General features: G+C 36.5%; 1 protein-coding gene across 4 annotated transcripts in view; it reads right to left on the bottom strand.

Moving 5' to 3' along the window:
• Positions 1-19653, bottom strand: part of FAM135A (family with sequence similarity 135 member A) — an 89302-nt gene that overhangs the window by 26698 nt on the left and 42951 nt on the right. For 3 of the 4 annotated variants that reach the window (XR_008449107.1, XM_054062418.1, XM_054062419.1), the window contains exons 5-15: positions 18883-19022; positions 18705-18775; positions 18219-18392; positions 15548-15674; positions 15019-15172; positions 13115-13192; positions 10735-10784; positions 8934-9089; positions 3061-3134; positions 2608-2762; positions 33-2349 (exon numbers count right to left, since the gene is read on the bottom strand). Coding sequence is in view for 3 of the 4 variants with exons in the window: in XM_054062418.1 (XP_053918393.1) it covers positions 33-2349; positions 2608-2762; positions 3061-3134; positions 8934-9089; positions 10735-10784; positions 13115-13192; positions 15019-15172; positions 15548-15674; positions 18219-18392; positions 18705-18775; positions 18883-19022 (3496 nt within the window). In the remaining variant the exon portion in view is untranslated. The remainder of the gene's footprint in view (positions 1-32; positions 2350-2607; positions 2763-3060; positions 3135-8933; positions 9090-10734; positions 10785-13114; positions 13193-15018; positions 15173-15547; positions 15675-18218; positions 18393-18704; positions 18776-18882; positions 19023-19653) is intronic. The other variant, XM_054062420.1, reaches the window with a different exon arrangement.

The raw sequence follows: 19653 nt of genomic DNA, 5'->3' as shown, positions 1-19653 counted from the left end.
AGTAAAAAATTTGTTTTAAAACAATCACTTACGCTAACATTTGAGGTTTTGGGGAGCTTTCAAACCAGGAAACAGATGAAGCTGAGCTGTAGGATTTGCTGCTTGGCTGTTGTGTAATTGCATCAGATTTACTCCTCGAAGAACAATTAACACTGCAAGGAGAGTCTCTCACAGAAGAAGGAAAAGACAGACAGCCAGGAGTACAGACAGGAGGCACTGTCATTCCACCTCGCAGATGTCCAATATCAATCCTTTCGGATCTCAGCGCTCTCTCTTCTGCTGAGCCCTGATCCTGCTCAGCGCTGGAAGCTCCATCTAATATACTATAGTCTGTTTCTTCGTAATACCCATTTTCAATCATTTCTTGGTCTTCCTCTTCTTCTTCATCTTGTTGGGAAGAGCAAATAATTTGGTTTTCATATGTTTCCTTTTGAGGGCTAACAGGATTGCTGTTGTCCACAGGCCAAAAATCTGAAATATCTGTGCTGCTTCGAGAGCCAAAATAGTTTTCCACAAGCCCTTGCTTTACCATGTCAGTACTACTGGTTGGAGATGGATTATCTGTACCAGTTTCACTTCTGGCTGTGGACAGTTCTTCAGATGTCTCTTTTAGTTCTAAAGGCTCACTGTGTTTTCCTTCATTTGTTTTTTCAGCCTCACACACTACATTTACAGATGGAGAACCTAAAACAACAGATGGCTCACCCGTATAAGTAATTTCCAAACACAATTTAACTGGTTCTTCTCTAGTATTAAGATGCCTTTCAAGGTCCTCAGAGCCCTTGCAGGTTGTGCCAAGGTCTGCCTGTGGGCTGTAACTTTTCACATTAGCAGATGTATCCTTATCTGAAGCAACTAAGTGCAAAAGATCTTTTGTTCCTGAGAGTGAGGAATGTACAGACAGAGTTTTGTTATCCGAGTGCCCTGAAAACACAACACCCTGTTGCTGCAAATTAGTATTTGATTTCTTACTGTCATCACATTTTTGCAAGTCGATTGCTCCAAGATCCAATACCGTTTTACTGTCACTTAGCTGGCATTCAGGTACAATAGATATCTTTGAATTCTCATCAGGTGACAGCTCATCATCATCTGAAGGCAGAGAATTTATGGATGTCAGGGATGATTGTATCTCACTTACAGCGCTGGTGCTCTCAGTGCAGTGGCTTTCTATTGCATTTTTTGTAGCACAGTCTGGTTTTAGTAAAAGCTGAGGAAATACTCTCTCACCATTGTATGCACTTTGCCCTTGAGTATTTTCAAAAACCTGATCAGGGTTGGATTGAGTTGCAAAAGAACTTGGTTCACTTTCTACACCTGAATCTGAAAACCTAGAAGAGGCGTATGTCATGCTAACATCTGGCAATTTAGTCACGTCTCCACTTACAGAAAGTTGACTTTCTTTTGTAGAAAGAGTAGGCTGATTACTTTTCGTTTTTGTCAAGATATCACTGGTATGTCGGAAGTTTCTTTCATGGACATCTTCCTTTTCAAGCACTGGTTCCTGTTCTCCTGAATTCCATTTATTTCCAGATTCTGAAGTCTGAGTATTGTGTGTCTGCAAACTCTCTCCTTGTACTCCCTGTTGTGGAAACTCGGCCCATGAACCAATGTGAACAGTTACTTTCTCCCCTTCATAAGGATTTTTATCACTTGGTTTGACCTCAACTGTCCTGACTCCTGAGGAAGTTGGCTGACCCCCATGACAACCTTCAAGTGTATCTCTGGGCTGTAGAGCACTATCTGCTTGCAGAGTTCCAGAACCTGTCTGGGAGGTAGTAAGTCTACCAAAAAGAGCCACATTTTCACAGTGCACGGGACCACCTGGACTTGGTTGGACACCTTCAATCTCGGCAGTCTTTTCTTCAGTTCCAGACTGCAAAAATGGAAGTTCTTTTTGACTTATTTGCCTAGTGCAGGTCTTTGTATCACAAGGAAACCCACCTAATGTAGGGTCCAGCCCTTCATTAGCATTGCATGAAGGCCTGCCTTCTGAACTTCTACAGGCATCTTCCAGTGGTGCACTTTTTAAACATTTGTAGCCTACTAACACCACAGAGTCCTTAGAGTTCTGTTTCACCACTTTTTTTGTGTTTTCAGGTTTCATTGTTTTCATGAGCTTAGTAACCTTAACTTTGGATTTATTTGCATCTTCGTTTTTCCCTTTCAAAGTTTTTGTTAGCATCCTGTCACCTTCTGAATGCCAAAGGTTGGAGGCACCCGCAGGTCTTATTTTCAGTTCTGGGCTAGTAAAACCAGGTACAAAACTTTCTTCTGCTTCAAATTTATCCAGTTTATTGGACTCTGATCTTGGAAGGCTCTGAACTACCAACCAGGGTACATCCAGATCTTTCACGAGAAAAAATATTGACAGGAGGAAATAAGAAAAAAGATCGTTTACAACATGATTATGCAGGTAACAGAAGCTATAAAGCACTAGCAATTACAGAACTTTACATATTATCAAAACTGAAACCAAAGAAACATTTCCTAGCAAATAAATGTACTCCTTTAAAGTGGGCAAGAAAAGTAAAGAAAAATACTCAAGTTTTACATAATTTTTACTCATTTCTTCAAAAAGAAAACTGCATTGTGAGGTGTGTTTACCTTCCGTAATTGAATCTAAATATCGATCTTCAAAGATTATAGGCAAGGAATTCATATCTCCATCTAGTTCACTGCATTCAATAGGGAGGGGCGGAAGAGAACTGCAGAAGGAAGTGTTTTTGATAGCTGCACACATCTGTAGATGACTTTGAGCACTGAAAAAAAGGAAGCAGTCCTACATGAAAAAAAAGAACTATTTATTTTTATATTAACAGAAATTAGCAGTAGTTTAATTCACTTAAGTAGCTTTTCTACTAATTAGTTACTCAATAGCTTTAATAGTTATTCAATAACTTCTTATATAAGTTTCATTAAAAACCTTCAGCCTATATTTAGAATATAAGTTTCTCTTGAACTTACAGTATTTTTACAAGACAGTAAGTACTTCTATGCAACATAATCTACAGAATAACAGTACATGCTACATACTGTGCATTTCAAATGGCTACTCACTGCAGTTCTTGATAGGCAAGGGCAGCTTGCCTAGGATGCTCAAGACAAAAGAATGCTTCTGCAAATCTGCGCACCTGCAAGATACAAATCAAGTTACAGTCAGACCTTATTTTACATTACACACAATTCTTGAAAATCCACCCCCATCCCTACACAGCAGTGTTATTATCTTGCGTGTATCATGGATAGTTACTTTTTTTTTAATATTCAGGCTGAGTGGTAGGGAAGAGGACGTCACAGAGAGGCCAAGTGACTGAAATGAGAACTTTAATTTGTGCACGGGATGACTGAAGGAAATTACATTAGATTCAACTGCCTGCTGAATACTGGATTTTCAAGAAATCAACCACCCAAATCAGGCTCACCTGAAACACTAACACACAGAAATATTTAGAGACATTTCAATGCAAAGAAAGGAAACTGTTGCATTTTTCTGAATGCACTTAAAGATTACCTTCAGAAGTAGAAGCCCATCAGATATTCTGCAGTCTCAAAATACAGAAGTGTGTTTCAAACTTTCCATGAATACTCCCTAGCCCACAGTAAACTTGTGCAAAAAGATTTTTGTTTGTAAAGATTTCCACTACAAATGACAAAGACAATAACAAAATGTATGCTAATTACAAGCATTGTGTTCAAGATGTAACTGTATGCTTGAAGTCAATAAACCATACAATACTAAAATGTTATTTTATAACATAGGGGAGCATATTTTTCTGCCATTATAGAAAATATGATGATTTCCATCATCATAGTGTGGAAATAGAGAGTGAGAATTATTCAGCAATTTTTATCTTTCTGCATACAAAAAGCACCCCATCCAAAGCACAGACATTAAGTCCCCAATCTCTAATCTACACTAGAAGCTGTAAGTCTTGTCCCAAGCTCCCAGACTTAATTTTTTTCTGTTATACGTAACTAATTTCAGTCATAAAATAATCTACGAACAGTCACGGAAAATGTTTTGATAAGTCACTGAAAATGTTTTGAAGTAAAAAGAAAGCACTAAAGTTATATGTAACTAATCTCAGTCATATAAAATAATCTACTTTCTGGTAAATGCAACTTCCACCCCCAGTGGTGACCACACACCCACACAAAAGACCTATCTACTTTTCTCCAGAAATTTATGCACCCACATGTGAGATTAGAAACGGCGTTCCTAATCTCCCTGCATTTTCCCAGCTCACTCTTCTGAGGAGACATCTACCTTCCAAATACATGATTTTGTCAGAGCTAAGTCTCAACCTTTCCTCTAGAAAGTGAGAAAATTGTTACACAACAGATGTAGAGACAATTGTACAGGGTAAAATTAGATTTTAGAACAACTGATCATGAAGAGGGGACTGGTTATTGTTCTAAACTAAGCAATTTAAATATGAACTAAACATCCAAATCAATCAAGTAACAGGAAATAAAAGAGTAACAGGAATATAGTCCAATTAGTAGATGTCTGTGGTTGAAGCCAAGAAAAGAGCCGTTTCCCAGGAGGCAAGTAAGGTGGCTTTCACTGTGGATATGAGCAATCACCTTACCGCATAAAGTTACTGGAGTTATATAGAGACCAGACCTGTCAGTCTCTCAGACGTAAGAGGTTTTTTTTTTCTGTTTTGCTATAAATCCTATTTGTAATTGTCTACGTAATTGCAGGGTTCTTGAAGAAAATGTGATTCCAAGCTCCAGACAGCGGTTAGCATAATACAAACAGCATAAAACTAATTGAATGCAAGCTCCAAAACCCCACATAAATCAATATTAAGGAGAGAAAAAACCCAACCCAACACTATTTAATGACGTCTAATTAGCACTTAACACATGGAAGGACTGAGGCATTTGTTAGAATGCTGTTAAACAGGCTCTGCAAAACATGAATGACTACCTGCCAGTGCAAGTGACTCAAGTGCTACCAACTTGAGCCAACTCCATGATAACTTTGCAGGAGAAAATGGTATCTGCTGCTCCTAGTCCCTACAGACTTCCCAAAATTATCGTTTTTATGGCCCTCCAAATGTAAGCAGAAGAGGAGGGAAAATCAGATAGAAAAATTGCCGTAAAATATATATTGAATCCCTGCACACTTATGAGTAGCAAGTCCAAAAGCTTAGTTCTCAGTTCTATTTCAGGACTAATCAAACTGAAAGAAATCATTTTGGAAGGGCATGTTCAAACCCACCAGAAGATGTCACTATTGAACAAAAAGGTGAACTAGTTTAGTGTGCAAACTTTTTGTAATATAATATCACATACACTAAGCAGGGCTTTTTTTCAATAAAATCCAGTAAACCTTATCAGTGTGATAATGCAGTTGTTGGATGTTCTAGTGTATCTAAAATGTTCCAGATCTTTTAAGATAGCACTCAATATTCAATGTATTTGAAAATATTTAAATATTTAAGTAAACTAAATACATTAAGGAAATTATTAAAATAAAAATTGCAAATACTTAAAATATATTATTTCATTATAACCTTATTTTCTAAGCATACTTCAGCAGAAATACCTGTTTTATAAATGTTTGTGCAAAGAGAATGAAAGTCATTTGATGAAACAGAGATGACAGGCATTTCCAAGGGTATTTTAACACATGTATCTAAAACAGTGAGACTAATGACTCTCAAAAAGGGTTCATTTATCTTAGATTAATGCCAAACTTTCCTAAAGACAAATTTCCTGCAGAGGGTGTAGTCTGTAAATACTGCAAGATGAAAAGGTAAAATTAAGAAATTAATCATCCAGTAGCAAACACAGGGTATTGATTTCCAAAACAAAAATGATTATGTAGAAAAACAGAATCCTTATTGTAGAAAGGACAGTTATTCTCTCAAGAGCAGAATTAGCAGGTCATCTCTCAAACCTCAACTAAATTCAGTTACCAGAAAGCCTGAATCATTTGGTATGTGCAGGTAACGCCTCTAGTGAAACAGGATCATTGCAGGTGTTGCAAAAGCACCTTATACAAGCTCTCAGAATATATATTCAAGAGAATACTAATACAAATTACAAATTATTACACTAAGCACTGCAAAACAGGACCAAAAATCAGCAACTAAACACGCAAGCTCTTAGAAATATCAAGATTCAAATTTACCATTTCCTTTCAATTTAAAAGTTTATGCATTTATGGATTGCTGGTTCCTGCTCTACTGCCACATGGGAATGGTTTCCAGCATATTTTAATTATATATATATGTGCAAAGTATTTGTACAAGCTCTTCGCATCTTGGAGTATAGAAAGAAAGTGTCACATTTGCAAACTAGTGATTGCAAAATTAAGTAACATCGCATTGCTGGTTCTCTCTAAGTCAGCTCGGGTAAAATTTCCTTCTCAACGTCATTATTTGATTCTTAAAAGAGTCAGCCTGCTTGCTCTTTGCTATCAGGCCCTAAATAAAAAGGCAAGTTTAAGATTACCCATATCCTGCACCTCTTTTTCAGTCTCTGATGTTTGGGTAGATAACAAAATACCGAGTAACTGCAGAACTCAACAAGAAATAGCAATTAGTCACTTCTTTCAAAAATAAAACAAGCTCAACCTTTTCAGTGATAAGAAGGGTCACCTCTGAGCTCAACTTAGAAAAGTTTATTTATGCATGGAATCAAATAATTATTTTTTTTCAAGATGGGAGGAAGGGAACTCCTATTCAAATTTTGTGCAAACTGGAAGGCGTCACAGAAATAATTTTAATATGTGCAGTATCTCAATTCACATATTATAATTAACAACTGTAATTAATACTCTCTAAAATAACTGCAGTAAAATTCAATAATTAAGGTATTTGAGAGCTAGACAGAATGACTTATATCAAAGATTTTTAAGAGATGCATTTACAAATCTAAATATATGACCCTTAGCAGTATGTTATATTTTTTACAAAACACTGGAGCAGTAAAAATATTAATACGCCTTTTGGTTTTATTAAATATATACTTGTAGAAACACTACCATACCTGCAACTGAATGCAAGTATAGGTTAAGTGAAACAGTATTCTTATTTCATGTGTTCCACCAGTTAATCTGAAGGATTCCAGAATTTATGCAGTAAGCACAGAAAGGTAATATAGATTTATAGGTAGCCAGTAAAATGATAACACTTTCCTATGGCTAGCACATCTAACAAATATGCCTTGAGCCCCTTCAATTTATTCTCCACAACAGGTCATTTCGATAACCATGATTCCCTCATTAAACAATGTGATTTGTCAAGTCTGTGCACAAGACCACAGTCCAAGTACCCTTCATAGGTTTCGCCTCCAAAAGTGTCCTAGTATCAGCTCGAATACAGTTCATTTTCCTCCTAGTAGCTGGTATAGTGTTGTGTTTTGGATTCTGCACGAGAATAATGTTGATCCCACACTTACGTTTTAGTTGTTGCTAAGCAGTACTTACACTAGTCAAGGACTTCTCAGATTCACATGCTCTGCTAGGGAGAAGCTGGGAGGTGTGGGGGCACAGCTGGGACAGCTGACCCAAACTGGCCAAAGGGATATTCCATACCATACAACATCATGCTCGGTATATAAACCGGGGCAGCCGGCCACAGCCACCACCTCTGCACAGGCTGGGTGTGGGTCAGCGGGTAGTGAGCAGTTGCACTGTGCATCACTTGTTTTCTATATTTTTCTATCATTATTATATCATTATTGTATCATCATCTCCATCATCCTCCTTTTCCACTGTATTAAACCGTCTTTTTCTGAACCAAAGAGTTCTACCTCTTTTTCCCTCTAATTCTCTCCCCCATCGCACTGCTGAGGTGATGAGTGAAAACATGTGGTTGTTTCAGCTGCTTACTGGGTTAAACCTCAACAAGAACCAGAACAGAAAGGGTTTTCACGCAAGTGACAGAGATGCTGGTGAGACAAATCCAATCTCTGGGACTAAAACCTTAAAACAGACTTTAGTTTGGATTGTGAGTATTACACAGCACTGATAATGTGTATTCTCATTAACCAGACGGTCTAACAAGCTCTCTGTAAATGGCTGTACAACAAGTGCCTCCAGATAATCTCTTAAAATGATCTCTTCTGTAATGTGTGCAGAGATAAAGGCAGAGATCGTGATGTCAAACGGTAAAGATGCCAGGCCAGATGAAAACCGAGCTGCACGTTTGACAAGCAGGAGTGGTGGCTGTCATTCTTCATTTGTCTTTGTTTTAATGAACCTTACTCTGAAAAATTTGTTACGTTTCTTCAAATCCTCGGCCACAAAAGATCGAAGGGGAAAATGTATTTATTAGGAATTAAGATAAATGCTTTGGTTCATACTTGAAAATACTTCACTGTGGGAACCAGCATGGCTGTAGTTTTGCCCAGAACAACCGTATATACACACATACAGATCAGCTGTGCAGGTACTCACTATATGTTTTTTTTAATAAATATAAACACATACTCACATGCCAGATCACTTCCGATACATCTTTTTTAAAATCCCACTTAAAAGACCTTTCAAAGCTTAGGAAGGTTATAAATTCTTAATTCAGAAGGAAAGTACATTTTGTTCTATGACGTAAGCAGGCAGCCTAAATGCAGCAGGCAAGTAAAATGCAGGGTGGGCACTAGGCATGGCTCCTGCAGAAAAATACATCATTCTGCACAAATACATCTTATTCCACAGATTGCTATTTGCCTTCTGAGCTGCATTTCTTATTCAAAAGATCAATCAAATAATTTGCTCAAAACCATAAATAATGTATTTTATGCATTCTATTCCAAGAATAAGCTCTAACAACATGATACACAAGCTTACAAATGCAATACAAACAGCTCCCTTTATGATTGCGATTAACTTTCCCAAACAAAACTAGAAAAATTAGAACCACACATTTCCACAACAACGTGCCAGAGTTCCTAAAGCCGGAGTCAATACTTACTCTTAACGTGTGATGCTCCTGTGCTAGCAATGCTGCGACCTCCTCTTGTAAGGTAATGACCTCCAGAAATTGTCCCCAGAGAGCCATTAGAAGTGAGCAAAGCTGAGCAAGATTCATATTTATAAGTTCCGCCAGTTCATCAGGATTTTCCATTTTCTGAAAAAATATTTCCATGGTTAACAAATAAGACCATAATGTACAGGCAAGAATAAAAAAACCCCTGTAATTTATCTTAGTGAAAATTTTAACTGTTTTGCCCAAATATCAGAATTGAATTAATCTATGTTGAAGAGCAACAGATCATTTCACGTTGCTTTAAATATTACCCACTTGTCTTTCAGAATTAAGACTTCTGACCTTAAATCAAATCAACAATTCCAGCTATAGCAACAATAACCGACTTGCAACTGTTGCATTTTTAACATGCAAAAATAAAGTGTGCCTGAAAGGAAAAGGAATCAGGAATCAGAAAACAGAAAATCAATATTCGTTATGTTAGTCCAACTTTGATAGTCATAAAAATTTAATAATTATGATCTCTCAATTTCAGAACAGTCACAACTCATAATAACATTTATGTGATGCTATAGATCTACAGACACTTTAAGCACAATCAGGAAGCTGTGTTATAGCATAAGCTTCCTAGAATGAGATCACACCAAGACAAATTCTGTACAAATGAAGTTTTTCTTTCTTAATGTACTGTGAAATGGTTGCACGCCAGTCAATTGTAAACTGCTAGGCTTATGTTCCCTGCCACTGTAGAAAGGAAAACCAGTTTTTCAGAAACTCATTGCAGGCACACAAGGCATTGAGGCAAAGGGTTTAAAAAGTGAAGATTAAAATGTAGCAATATTAAAAAGCAAGTAGAAGAAAGGATTGCAAATACTGAACCACCAACTGAGCGGGCAAGGGTGGAAATAAGAGAAACTTTTCATGAGAACTGCACAAAAGAACAGAAAGGAGAAAGTGGAAAACATATAAACATACTCTAGCAAGCTAATGGAGTAACTAAAGAATTCACAGAAGCTATGAGAATGTAAAAAAACCTTCTAATATATTAAGTAAGATTATTAGTTGCCCATACAGAACTCTTGCATTGGCTTTGTCTCCAGTTATACAAATGACAACCTCTTAAAACCAGTGTTACATGTCCCTGCAGTTATACTACTACTACAGTAATGAAAGGTTAAGCCTCCTGTTCTTCAGAAGCTGGGCAGATGGCCCACTCGGCAGCAAAGCAGGGACAACCTTTCAAAAAAGTTTTAAAACCTGTGCTTTAAGGTTTGATGTGACAAGGGAATCAGATATTCCGCTGGGGCTACTTCTGACTAAGGAGAGCGCTGGGGAGACAAACCTAAGTAATGTGGCAGACAGTGTTTCCTTGAGAACGTAGGACACAGCACCAGTGCAAATCCTTCCAAATGAGGGGATGACTTGGAGAATCTGCTTTTGTACAACGTACTATTACTGCTTGATCTTCTGACACTGTTACTGGATACCATCAAAACCAAAGAATTCATAGTATAAACGCAGAAAATTCAGACTGTAATTTTAATACAAGTAATCCACCTCGCTATTACCTTCAGTTTCATGACAGACAAAAGTTACCATGGCTACTACTGACATACCAAGGCACATTTTCAGGAGTGAGTTGAGCAATTCCTCTTTGAATAAGGAAATAAGTGTTGGCAAAACCCACACAGGATGTTATCACCAAAACAAACAGTTTATCCTAAGTAGCATATGAAATCGACACACTCTACTTTAATAGTTATTTCACTGGAAAAAAAAATTGTACCTTTACTTCTTCACACAATTCTGTAAGACGAGCTTCTACATCTATGTTTTCTGGAAAGATGAGAAGACATACCCATAAAAATATACTTTTCAAGTTGCAGAGTAAAAGCAGTTATCTCAAAAACAATTTTAAAGCATGAAAAAGAACCCATCAAATAAAACTTGAAGCCGTATTAAGTGCCACAGTCAACTTTAAATCAGGTAAACTGTAAACTCCCATTAAAATAATTTCTTACTAGTTTCTAGGACTGAGGACAGAACACAAGTAATAAAAAAAGTTTTGCAATTGAGTGTCATGATCACCTATCAGGATACCTTGTCAAGGATACCGATTCTCCATACAAAATTATACTTAAAAATACCGCAATTTAGATGATATTATTTGCAGATTAACCACCGAGAGCTGCTCAGCTATTCAGCGATGTCACCATTCAGAACCAAGGTAATACAACACCTCTTCTGTCTCGGATGTTCCAGAGATACTTTATTCCAATACCATTTTTCTACAGGTATGTTATTTACCTGATCTGCAAGCTACGTGAATATAAATACCATTCTTTAATAGCCTGAGGAATTATATTTTAGTCAAATAAAACTGTCTTTAATTGATTTTTCTCTCAACAGCTCAAGGTTAAAAGCAAATCAATCTTCTATGGCATGGCAGCTTAAGCTGGATCCTTGAACGACTTATTTATAAAGAAAACAGATTTATTCTTTCATGTAGGAAGTTTTTCCTTGCTAATCATTCCTAGTCTACTTCAGGGAACCTGATCAATTAAAAAATAATTTAGTAGTATGTTTTGATATCCTTCTACATCTGATGTACCACTAACAAGGGAGCAATTTATAAGCCCCAAAATTGTCTGTAATCAGTATTTACATTTAAATACATTTTTGAAACACAGTACTAACGAAAAAAACTACACTGTTTCTTTAAAACATATACCAACAAAACATGCCTTGAAACCCACAATTATAAATTCAGGATATGGATAAGGAACATAGGTTTACAGAATGGGAACAACGTGCTTACTCAACTTGTCTTGGAATGATACCAGCTAGATCTGGTAAGTATATATTTATTTTCAACTCATTGTATCCATTATACTTAGGTTAAAATTTTATGCCAAACAAATTAACTCACACCACTTCAAGTTCTGAGAAAATATGCAAATTGCAAAAATGCATGAAGTTCTCAGAAACAAGTTTAGAACTGCTTTTGAAACTACATCCCCTTGCAGTAGTGACACAGTATTTGATTATAATTATTCTGAAAGGCTTCGAACAGCATCTAAACCTTAGAAGTCATTATGGAAAATCCCAATGTCACATTAAAAAAAAAGAATAGAGACAATACAAGACAAAAGGAAATTAAATATTAACATTCTACAGCAGGGAAGTTCACCTGGCAACTGCCCGATGCAGTTTTATTGGCTCTGCTAAAAACTAGTTTTGTTTTCTTTTTAAAACAAAACCAAACTGCAGTTCTAGATGATGCAGCCGGTGACCTACTGTGAGACTGAACTGCCATTTTATTCTTTTCCTGTCACAGACTTCCATGTGCTTAAACAGCACTGTCATCCAGTTTATACGGGTATAAACTGGAGAGGGGCAGATTTAAGCTGGACATAAGAATTTTTCCACCATGACAGCGGTGAGGCACTGGCACAGATTGCCCAGGGAAGCTGTGGATGCTCCATCCCTGGAGGTGTTGAAGGCCAGGTTGGATGGGGCCTTGGGCAGCTTAATCTAGTGGAAAATCCCTGCCCATGGCAGGGAGGTTAGAACTGGATGACCTTTAAGGTTCCTTCCAAACCAAACTATTCTACGAGTCTATGACCATCTATCGAGCATCAGGCCACACTGACACTCTCTAAAAGGAGAGCTGGCAATTTAGACATGGACAAGTACACCTTAAGCTTTGGGAATGTCTTAAGCAGCCTTTAGAAGAATCAAGGCTTGAGATACCAGAAGCAAACTGAAAGATTTCTCAGGCAGAAAAGATATTAATCTATAATTATCTTAAAAACTGAGTTTGTGATTAATTAAATGAAACTACAATTTTTAGCTATTTTATTTAAATGGTGATGACTGATTCAACTCTTCAACATTTTTGTTTAGTAAAGTAGAACACCACTAAATCAAAAAATGGTAATAATTTCTCATTTTATTATCTATATTCAGGCATTAGAAATAAGAAGCTCATTCCTGCTCATTTCATAAGGGTTCAATGTACATGCACTAGGGCTGACAACAGTGTTCCTGCTTACAAAAGAACTTAATATTTTTTATTGTTAATACATATATATTATTTTATATTATCAATATTTATATTACTGATAAAAATCTGAGGGGTTATATCACCTGCTTTGAAAACATACCTAGGTAGGCGTCTCTTTGGGTTCGTGGATATTTTCTTCTGAGAAGGCGTTCATAAAGGACCTGCATGCTGGCCTTGGCTAGTTACAGGGATTGTACACACATGACTAGTTACTACACTCCTTTTTTCATTTGTGATTTATTATTTGCCTTAAAGTTAGTAAAAAAGCTTTTTACTAGCCTAGCAATTAGTGCAGTTAGATCAGTACATGAAAGCATGTAATTTCAGTGTAGGTTCCAGATATCACTTGTGATAAACATTGAGCCTGCATTTTTTATTTCCTGAAATGTAATATTTAAATGCTCAATTACAGTTATCGAGTCCAACATGTCTGCACATGCTCTGTAAAATCACTGTCTTGTGTTAAAATTATATGACAGAATAATAGCAAAGCAAACAGAAGAAAAAAAATTAAAGACATAATAATTTAATTTAAAGCAAAAAAAGTGATGATTCTGGGATTTACACAGGACTTGAGATTATCTTCTGCGATGCCCATATAAACTTCACACATAAAATCGCCACTACAAAACAATTAATTTAATTAAAAAAAGAAAAATAAATGCAAATGCCAGCTGTGTGCTTTGTGAAGTCCAGAAAGTTTCTATTTCTTCACAGACATCGGAGAAACACAGTTTCTTTTTTTTTTTTGTAATGTTTATGGATTTTAGATAAATTAGCGTTAATGGCAGGCGTTAGTTATTTTCCATGAGCAAAAGGTGAGTAATAGTAGCATAATTAATATTTACATTACATTAGTCCTTTTTGTTATATCAAGTGTCCCAATCAATGTATATACAAAATAACTGAAATAAATGAAAAAAAGATTTACAAATAAGAAAACAAAGTCATTCCAGCAGAGTCTTAAAAAAAAAAAAACCTCCAAAAACCCACACACAGTAACCAAAGCACCAGCAGAATATGTGCAATGAATGTTAAATGTTAAGTAGTAATTTACTCTTCCTATATCTCTTTTGAGCATTTCTGTTGAAGCTTGTATCCTGAAGCTAAATCATCCTTGGAAATGACAAAAGTTCTGACTCAAGTTCCACAGAAGCTTATGAAAACGGTTTTTGTGACTTCAACGAAGTCTGAAAGATAAAACCCAACTACGCAACTCCATGGCCGGCTTATTTCTATTAGACAGATATTTTGTAGGAATATTTTAAGGGCACTGAGGGTCCTGTGTGAAATGTTTAAGCATCAAGATATATTTCATGTAATATTTTCAGTTATTTTAATCCAATGTAGTTACTTAGTCTCCATTGCCACAGAACTTAAATTTCTTTCTATAAGATATCCATTAAGAGTTTAATTTTAACTGTATTAAAGAAATAGTTTCTCTGAAAGCGTACTTTAACTACTCAGTTTTATAGAAACAGTTCTTGTCTATTCAGCTCTTCTCCTAATTCTTAGGAATAAGCCTGTTTTAAAAGTTATACTACAAACTGAGTCAGCAGCAATTTCATCTTGTGGGTCTTTTTTTCAGATAAGTTCCCATTGTAATATTCTTCCTAAATGAAAGCTTACAGAGTTCCAATTTTTATACAGATATACATTGTTTCCTTATAAGAAACAAACAAGCACAGCGTGCTACTCTGATTAAGAGTTTCCCTAACTTTCTCACCCCTAAACAGGGTGATTTGGAACAACAGGGCACATCAAGACCAACAAGAAAAAATATACTTGCATAAATTCAGGCTGTTATCTCCTCATTTTATTACCAACGCGTCAGCACTCAGTTTTTTTAATTCTTTTTTCTTGAGTTATTAAATTCCAGCTCAGATCAAGCAAAAAGATTTTAGATATCTAAGATGTGTGAAATCAATGCAAGTTTAGTCTAGAATAGGGGGATTCTTAATGAACAGCGACAGGAGAGTGATGCGTTTTATTAATTCAACATACCCAGTTCAATTCGGTGCGAAGAGGGGAGCTCCTTTGTTATCATAATGAAATAGCTATGCAACCCTTTGAAAGCAAGCAGCAAACTCGCACAAAGCGTATAGTGGAAATTATAGGCATGGCTGAGGAAAGATTCTGAAACAACAAAACTGCAGCCCTAAAAAAAAAAAAAAAGGTGAGGCACATATTAATTTTCTACAATAAATGAAGTACTGACACAACAACTAAAAAGACAGATAAGCAAATCACTTCTTTTCACAAACTTAATCCATATTTTTTCAATTTTCAATGGACTGCAATGTATCGAAATACAAGGTTAAACACTATATTGTAAGCTTTCCATCTCTGGGTGTTCCTCAAACATGCAACAGAGCATTTTTGGAACAGTATTTCTCATTTCCCATATCACACGGCACACCAAAGTAATTTTAACACAAGCTCATTCTTTGTCTAGCAATATGTCTGCAAAAAAAGAGAAAATTCACACCACTGGACAAAATACAAATAAAACCTTCAACTGATACATTCTTACATCTGCTGATAACTGTTTCGTGTAGTTATTGCCAAAGACCACGCTTTCAAGAGAGGGAATCACAGAGTCTCTGTTTTGTGCTGGTGCATTCCTGTTCAACCACGTATTCTTCACTGGGCGAGGAAAACTGCAAAAAGCACAAATGAAGTGATACTTCGAACATCCTGTGAGTCACAAAACCATCACTGTTAAACTCTTGATTTTTCTTAAAATCAACAGAATCACGGACCCTCAGTAAGATCCTAGAAGTTCTTAGCATGGTGGGCAGCCCTTTTAAAACCCCTCCTCAATTAAGTCTCTGGTGCTGTGTTAGGGAAGCAGTTATCTTCAGAACAGTTATCTTCAAAGCACGTCTCCAGCTAGGTGGATAAATCTGAAAAGTTATTACCCTCAGCTGCTGTGTTGCAATCTCTCGCCACCAAGGTCAGCAGACTCTGCGCCAGGAGATAGAGCAAGCTCTTCCTCATTATTTCCAATGCAAATCTCATCTAATTTAAACAATATTCCTGAAAGCCTAAGCCATACAAATACCTTTTGAACTGTAACATGTAAGAAGAGTTCGCTTTCTGCCAACTTTGCTGTGGGGAATTTACCTCCTAAAAGTGAAGCAGTAGGAAGCAGTTCGAAAGCTGTCACACAAATTGCAATTGCTGTTTCCCTAAGGGATGCCTGATCTCTGAAGAGAAAAGCCCATCCTGAACTCCTAGGAGAACAGAGCATCCTGCAGTAGCCTTGTGAGAATAAAGAACCAGGAAAAATGAATGAACGCAGAAAGCCTGGGCTTTTAGACTATGGGGAGAAAAGACCAACGACAGGTTAATAAAAAGAATAGATCATACAGGACTCTGGGGCTGTAACCACGTGCAATTATCTCCTGTCTTTCAAATAGAGTGTTACTACTGGTTCATCCTGAGAGAAAAGGAACCTGGATGCTATTCCAAAGAGGAAACACAGAAAGTGACCCCCTAGGAAAGGAAGGGGTTCAGTAATGTAAGCGTGACCAAAACAGAGAAGCAAACCATCACCCAGGAAAGCCCAAAGGACAAAGAGGAGAGAAGTCTGCAATGGTCTGCAAGGTTTTTCAGAAAGAAGTGCTCCAGAAAAGCAACTGTGATATGGGTACGGTAACTATAAAGTATTTCCTAACTATTACAATATGGGATAGCCCAGCTGAAACAAAATACTGTAAACTTGAAGATTTCTTTCCTTTCCCACTCCAAACTGGTTTAAAGGACAACTTGGATCCTCAAAATAATTTTGTGGACACTAGTAACATTCTGGTCTAAAGATAACCGCAGCAGTGTGAAAGTTGCTGTTTTGTTTCAGCATCTCCTTACAAAAGCTCTATTAAGTTGAGGTTTAAAACTAAATAACATTATTGTATCACCTCTTGAAAAGCCAGAGACAGAGGGAAAATTGTACTAAAAAGTCAGATCTTTTGCAACCTTTTAAAAATTCAGCAGAGACAAATACACTTCTGACTGTAACAGATAAAACTGGTAACAAAACTTGGTTTTCATTTTCTCACAATGAAGTGAAGGTTGACCCTACAGCTATGGGATGAATACAAGGGGAAAGATTTGTATTTAAAATGTAGTATAGAGCAACAACTTAAAGTAGCAGCATGTCTGTGAAGTGTAAATGCGTTATTATACCAGATGAAATCTCTAACAACAATACTAGTTTTAGAGAATTGCCACCTCCTCTCTCAAATAATGCCGCATCATCCCTTCAGATGTGCGAGTTCAGCTACTACATAACAGTGCCCAAAACACATCACTAAACCAATCCAAGTTGGAGGGACAAAAAAAAAGAAACAAAAAGACAAAAAAGCCAGTTGAATTCTCCAAACCAGCACAGTCCTGCTGCTGCACAGAACAGCTGTCCGACATACACAGCGACACAGCTTTCTGAGATGTGAAGACAGGACAAGCAGTGGGAATATCTTAAGCTAAAGTTTTGGATATTTATGGCACAGCCTGAATTTGAAGAAACTTGGGGGGAAGCGGCATGGAGTATTTGAAGACTGTGAAAGAAGGCAAAGATAGATACGCTAAAGAAAAAGCTGTGTAAAGAACACTTCATATGTGTGAGAAACCGTACGACCCTTTTTCACACTAGCTTTTGGGACAGAGAAGCAATGTAAACAGAGATTGCAAAGGGTAACAGGTCAATGAAACAAAAATGCTTCACTAAAAATTAGGCAAATGCTTTTTTAAAGAGAAAATAAAACTCTAAAGCTCCATTTACTTTAGAAAATGGGAAATGCACCATTTGCCAACATCATTCCCATTACAGTAGTAACTGAAAACTGTGAAGTTAATGGCACCTATTTCAGTCACTAATTAGAGTGAGCACATCTTCCCAATTAAGGAAATGTAGAAATATTTATGTATATAAATATACATGTATAAATACAGATATTTATACATTCCTCCTCTTCTCTCGTCATGGGTATTCTCTCTTTTCTGCTGTATATGCTCTTATTTCTAACAAAACCAAACTCAAAATATTGTCCAAGTAACTCTGAAAACAAGAAGTCCAAAATCATCATAAAGAAAACTACATTTGCCATATTGACTACACAGATTTAACTCCTTCCTAAGGATTTTTATAACATTTCCATTTGGAGACTCAGTAATCTATTTGCATTTTAGTAACAAGAACTTACCTTATCAATGGCTGATGCAGAGCAACCAAAGAAGCATGGACTATAACCGATATGACAGAAAGATGGAAGTAATCAAACATAACATTGACATAATGATGAAGGCCCCGGTGTAAGTTAAAGTGCAACTTTAAAGTTCGGCTACTAATTGGCTGTAGTGTGCTCAGGTCATCTGGTCTAAGGAGAAATTAAAACAACATACAGTTAGAGCAATTATACTTAAAGTGCAAGTTATTAATAACTGACACAGATAGCAACTCAGCATCAGTCTGTACTTTGGAATGCAATGACATCTCATCCAGGAAAATAAGAATCAAAATGAGATAAACCAGTTATGAAATCTTAACAGACTTCAGCGCTGGATTTCTTTTTTACCCTCATATACATCTAATAATAACACACTGTGTATATACATATAATGCAGATTTAATCAGTTTTAAAAAGTTAACATACTTGTTGCTTAATAAAATCTTCTATACTTAAACTTACGAATAGTCTGTATCCGTGAAGTGTAGATCTAACATTAGCAGAAAATTCATTTCATTAAGAGTCTCCTCAATCTAAAAAGAAATAGTAGAAGTATGAAATCTATTCGAGTTTCTTTATTTACTCTAATTCAAATTGTATCTAACGAAGACTTCAGTATCTGAATATAGTGGCAGATTACCTTCCTCTCATCTAACAGCATTTTTATTTTGAAAATCATCACGTCGTTCACAGAAACTTCCTCATTTTTGTAAAGAATCTGAAATGTTTTACTGCAAACTATATTGTCATGGACTGAAGCAGGAAAGGCAAGATCTGCACCTGAAAAGAGAAACAAGTATTAATGCAATTGGCATAGAATCTGGAAACTTGAGAGCAGCTAATAAGTGGAACTATCGTTCCGATCAGTTTCATGACCACTACTAAAACTGCGATATCAATAATATCAGCAGTTTCCATTTCAGTCAGCAACTGTTGGAGTTTGGAGGAGCACATTTTGTTTCAAAGCAATACTGTAACAATATTTTTAATGTAATTTGCTTTTATTATAAGTTCTAGACTGAAGAATTTTCACTTTGTTCCAAATCGGAGTAAGATGTTCCATGCATTAAAAATTCTAATAAAAATCCTGAAATCTGCTTTCCTCCATCCAACACTCACATTGATTTGCAACATTTAACCACACTGAGAATTGTTAATTACCTACAGATGAGGCAAAGAGGTTAAATGACATATACCACGTCACTGAATTAATCAAGAACAGAGGTGGTTTGTTCTTTCCTTCCAGATCACAGTATACTACTCTGGCCAGACCAATTCCAAGAGTATCACCTGCACCTTGCGTTTCTCATTCAATACAGCACTTCTGCTTTTGGTCCAGAGGCAGCTCATAAAAAACAGTTCAGGGAAGTGTGATAAATGGTCAAGGGAATCCTTTGTCAAAAAAAAATAA

This window comes from Cuculus canorus, chromosome 3 (genome assembly GCF_017976375.1).
Source record: "Cuculus canorus isolate bCucCan1 chromosome 3, bCucCan1.pri, whole genome shotgun sequence".
NCBI lineage: Eukaryota > Metazoa > Chordata > Aves > Cuculiformes > Cuculidae > Cuculus > Cuculus canorus.
Note: the sequence above shows the minus strand (reverse complement) of the source record. Positions and strands in the feature narration are given on the sequence as shown.